At 43.5% G+C, this 3294-nt stretch overlaps 1 protein-coding gene across 1 annotated transcript in view; it reads right to left on the reverse strand.

Moving 5' to 3' along the window:
* The window catches only part of GNL3L (G protein nucleolar 3 like), a 76194-nt gene that overhangs the window by 30626 nt on the left and 42274 nt on the right, over positions 1-3294 (reverse strand). The window contains exons 3-5 of the mRNA XM_042783439.1: positions 2625-2665; positions 1221-1328; positions 241-357 (exon numbers count right to left, since the gene is read on the reverse strand). Coding sequence (XP_042639373.1) covers positions 241-357; positions 1221-1328; positions 2625-2665 — 266 coding nt within the window. The remainder of the gene's footprint in view (positions 1-240; positions 358-1220; positions 1329-2624; positions 2666-3294) is intronic.

Genomic DNA, 3294 nt, shown 5'->3' on the forward strand with positions numbered 1-3294 from the left:
GTTGGTGAAAGGGCTGGAGGGAGGCAGCATGTCTGGCCTCACAGGAATAGGCCTTGGGCTATTGATGGTGATTCTGTCTTCCTCTTGTGGGATTAGAGGAGGTCAGAACATGTGGCTTCCTTGCCCATTTAGCACCCTCCAACAATCTTACATCTCTTTTCTTTTCACAGACCAATGGCAAGAGTCACTTCTGGGCAAACCCAGGCTAGGCCCACCCAGTGACAAAGGCTTTTCACATACTTTACGCTCAAATTCCTCCTGGCGTTTCAAGACATCCTGACAGTAGTTCTCAAGGGTTCTGCGTCTGTGTCTCTCTTGCTCCCGGGCAGTCTGTTGCTTCTCTCTCATCTCCTCCACCTAACAAGGGAACATACACTGAGACCAAGAGTAACAGGGAAGGGGTGACAGAGAAAAAATAAATGTCACATGGCAGAGGTGTGAGGAACAGAGATACAGGGAGAGAGTAGATATGACAGCAGGACTGAGAGACATAGGATTTGAGAGAAAAGAAACAAAAACAGAGATGAAAGAAGAGAAAGAGTGGCAGAGAAAAAAAGGTTTGCGTGAGGCTGAAAGAATACATTCTAGGCAGAGGAAATAATTTAAGATCACTGGTGAAGGGAAGAGGTAACTATGGGGAGCAAGTGGGAGGGCAGCTGTTGCATTATGGGCAATTTCAGTCAATGTCATGAGACAAAGTGTATGTGAGCTGCTGTATGGAAAGTGAATTTGCTCTGTAAACTTTCACCAAAATCACATTTTTTAAAAAAAAAGATCACTGGTGAAAAGAGGACAAGGACATGAGATACTCTATCACTTAAGTACCAGGAAAAGAAAAGAACAGCAAAAGGAAACAGAAAAAGGTAAGTCAAAGAGTAAAGAACATATCCAGGAGAGTGAGATGACAGGAAAGTCAAAGTGAGAACATTTCAAGGAAAGCAAGATCTCAAATTGTGAGAGTTTAGATGAGAGAGAAAAACAACCTATAGTTGTGATGTCAGGGAATGCACTATTGATGCTGGCAAGTACAGTTTCAGTGGAGCAATGAGAGCATAATCCAGACAGCAATGGACTTGGAGGGGAGGAGTAAGTGAACAGATATATACCAAATCAATATCAACAACAACCCTAACAACCTTGGCCTTTTCCTTCTAGTCAGCACTTTGGCAGACCTGGCATGCAAGCCAGGTCTTATCCCTCCCTCAAGGTAAAGGGCTTACTCTTTTTTGCTTTAATTCTCTCTCCCGATTGGCATGATCACTGGAGTAAACAAGTTGGGGAGTGGAGGTTACTTTGCAGACTGCTTTCTTCCAATTCTGCTTTGCAGGCTGGTCACCACATGACAGAAAAAAAAAAACTTGAGTTAATGAATGCACAGAAACCACTCCCCCTGCCCCCCCCAAGTTAAAGCTGCTCAGAGAAGTGTGGCTGTGGGGGGGAAAGAAAGGACTGGAAAAGGCAAAAAGAAGGGCTCTGTTCCCTGAGATCTATCCATCTGATTGGGGATAGACCCAGTGTCAGGTTATTTGATAAGGTTAAGCATGGGCTAACTTGTGCTTACTAATCTATAGTGAACAATTTCACGTGGGTTTCACCAGATTAGATTAGTAAACACAAGTAAGCCCGTGCTTACCTTGCTTATAGGGCAATCCACCCCTGGAGAGACTCTCACCCCTAGCCAGGCAGGGTACTGACCAAAGAACTTCAGGTCAGTGAGTGGGAATAGGAGGGAGACACCTGGGAAGGTTTCCCAAGTGAAGGATTAGGGAAAAGCTTTTTAAACAAGCTGTTCTCAAAGTATGGTCCTTAGACCACCAGCAGCAGCATCACCTGGAAACTTGTTAGAAACAGAAATCCTTGGATATAACAGATCTCCTGAATCAGAAACTCAGAGATACCACTCATAACTGTTTTAACCAGTCCTGCAAATAAGAGGACTAAATAGAGGGCTAAAGTTTGTGAACCACTTCTATAGTCCAATTCTTACTTGTCCACACCTTTCCCAGCAGGACCAGGAGATCCTAGAGTTGAGGCCAAAGATCATGTGCAGTCTCCCTCCTTTCCATGAGAAACAAGGATGTGGGAATCAGACAGACTCAAGTCCTAGTCATGTTACATGGAACCTAGAAATTTTCTCCCTGAGGCTGTATCTTCATCTAAAATATGTTGTTAGCTGCCATCAAGTAGATGCCGACTCATGGGGACCCCGTGTATACAGAGTAGAGCTGTGCTCAATAGGGTTTCCGAGGTCATGACCTTTCAGAAACAAATCACCAGGCCTGTCTTCCCAGTTGCCTCTGGGTGAGTTGAACTGCCAACTTTCAGCTAGCAGTCGAGTGCTAAACTGTTTGTTTCACCCAGGGAATCCAGTCTAAAATATAGGGATGATAATAATCCCTATCAAGGCAAATCAATCACAAAGCAGCATATGGCTTATGGTAATAAATAAATAAATGCTGCTGTACCCACCAGACCAGAGGGAAAATCATATCATCTGGTTCCAATATAGTGCTCTGTCCAGGCACCCAACACCTACTTGTTTTTTGTGGGCTTCTCCCAGGGCATGCAATATGTTCCTAACCTTACCAAAAACAATGGGCACACCTTACCTGAAGCCAACTTACCTTCTTAAAGCCTTTGGAACCTTTACCTGGCTTTTTATTTTCTACAAATAAGGAGAAAAATAAGCCATCATTCAACTACCCAATATTTGCTGACATTTTAATCAAGGCCATGCCACATTAAAAATCTAAAGAAGCTTCATATCCTGTGTTTGTCTAGGCCTGGCACAATATTGAGCTGTAGATAGCAATGACAGTGTCAGGGAAAGTACAAGATACAATATTTGGAGTATTGTTCCAAAGTAAATTCAAACAATTCCTTTTTTTATACATATATTTAAATATTTTGTTTATTAGGTTTTTTTTTTGTGCTTTAGGTGCAAGTTTACAGAGCAGAGTTTGTTTTACATTCAACATTTTGTGTACATTTGGTTTCACTCTCCAATTACCATCCCCAACCCTAACCTACTCTCCTCCCCTCCCTTCCCAATAAACCACCCCCCATGCCCCTCATAGTTATGCACTCCTGTGTGTCCTCCATTTCCTCCCTGCGAATATTTCCCCTCTGGTGCCCTGTGGTCAATTGCTCCAAGGGATGCACCTCCATAGAGGATGTGGGTGCGTCACCCTGGGTTGAGTGGTCTGCATGTATGTCTTATTTACTATTGGGCTGAGACCCAGCCCCTGGGAGTGGAACATGCAAACAATTCTTAAGGGAATGTGTGTCAACTTG

This window comes from Orycteropus afer, unplaced genomic scaffold (genome assembly GCF_000298275.1).
Source record: "Orycteropus afer afer isolate SDZICR_OR568_19922 unplaced genomic scaffold, OryAfe1.0 scaffold01176, whole genome shotgun sequence".
Classification (NCBI taxonomy): domain Eukaryota; kingdom Metazoa; phylum Chordata; class Mammalia; order Tubulidentata; family Orycteropodidae; genus Orycteropus; species Orycteropus afer.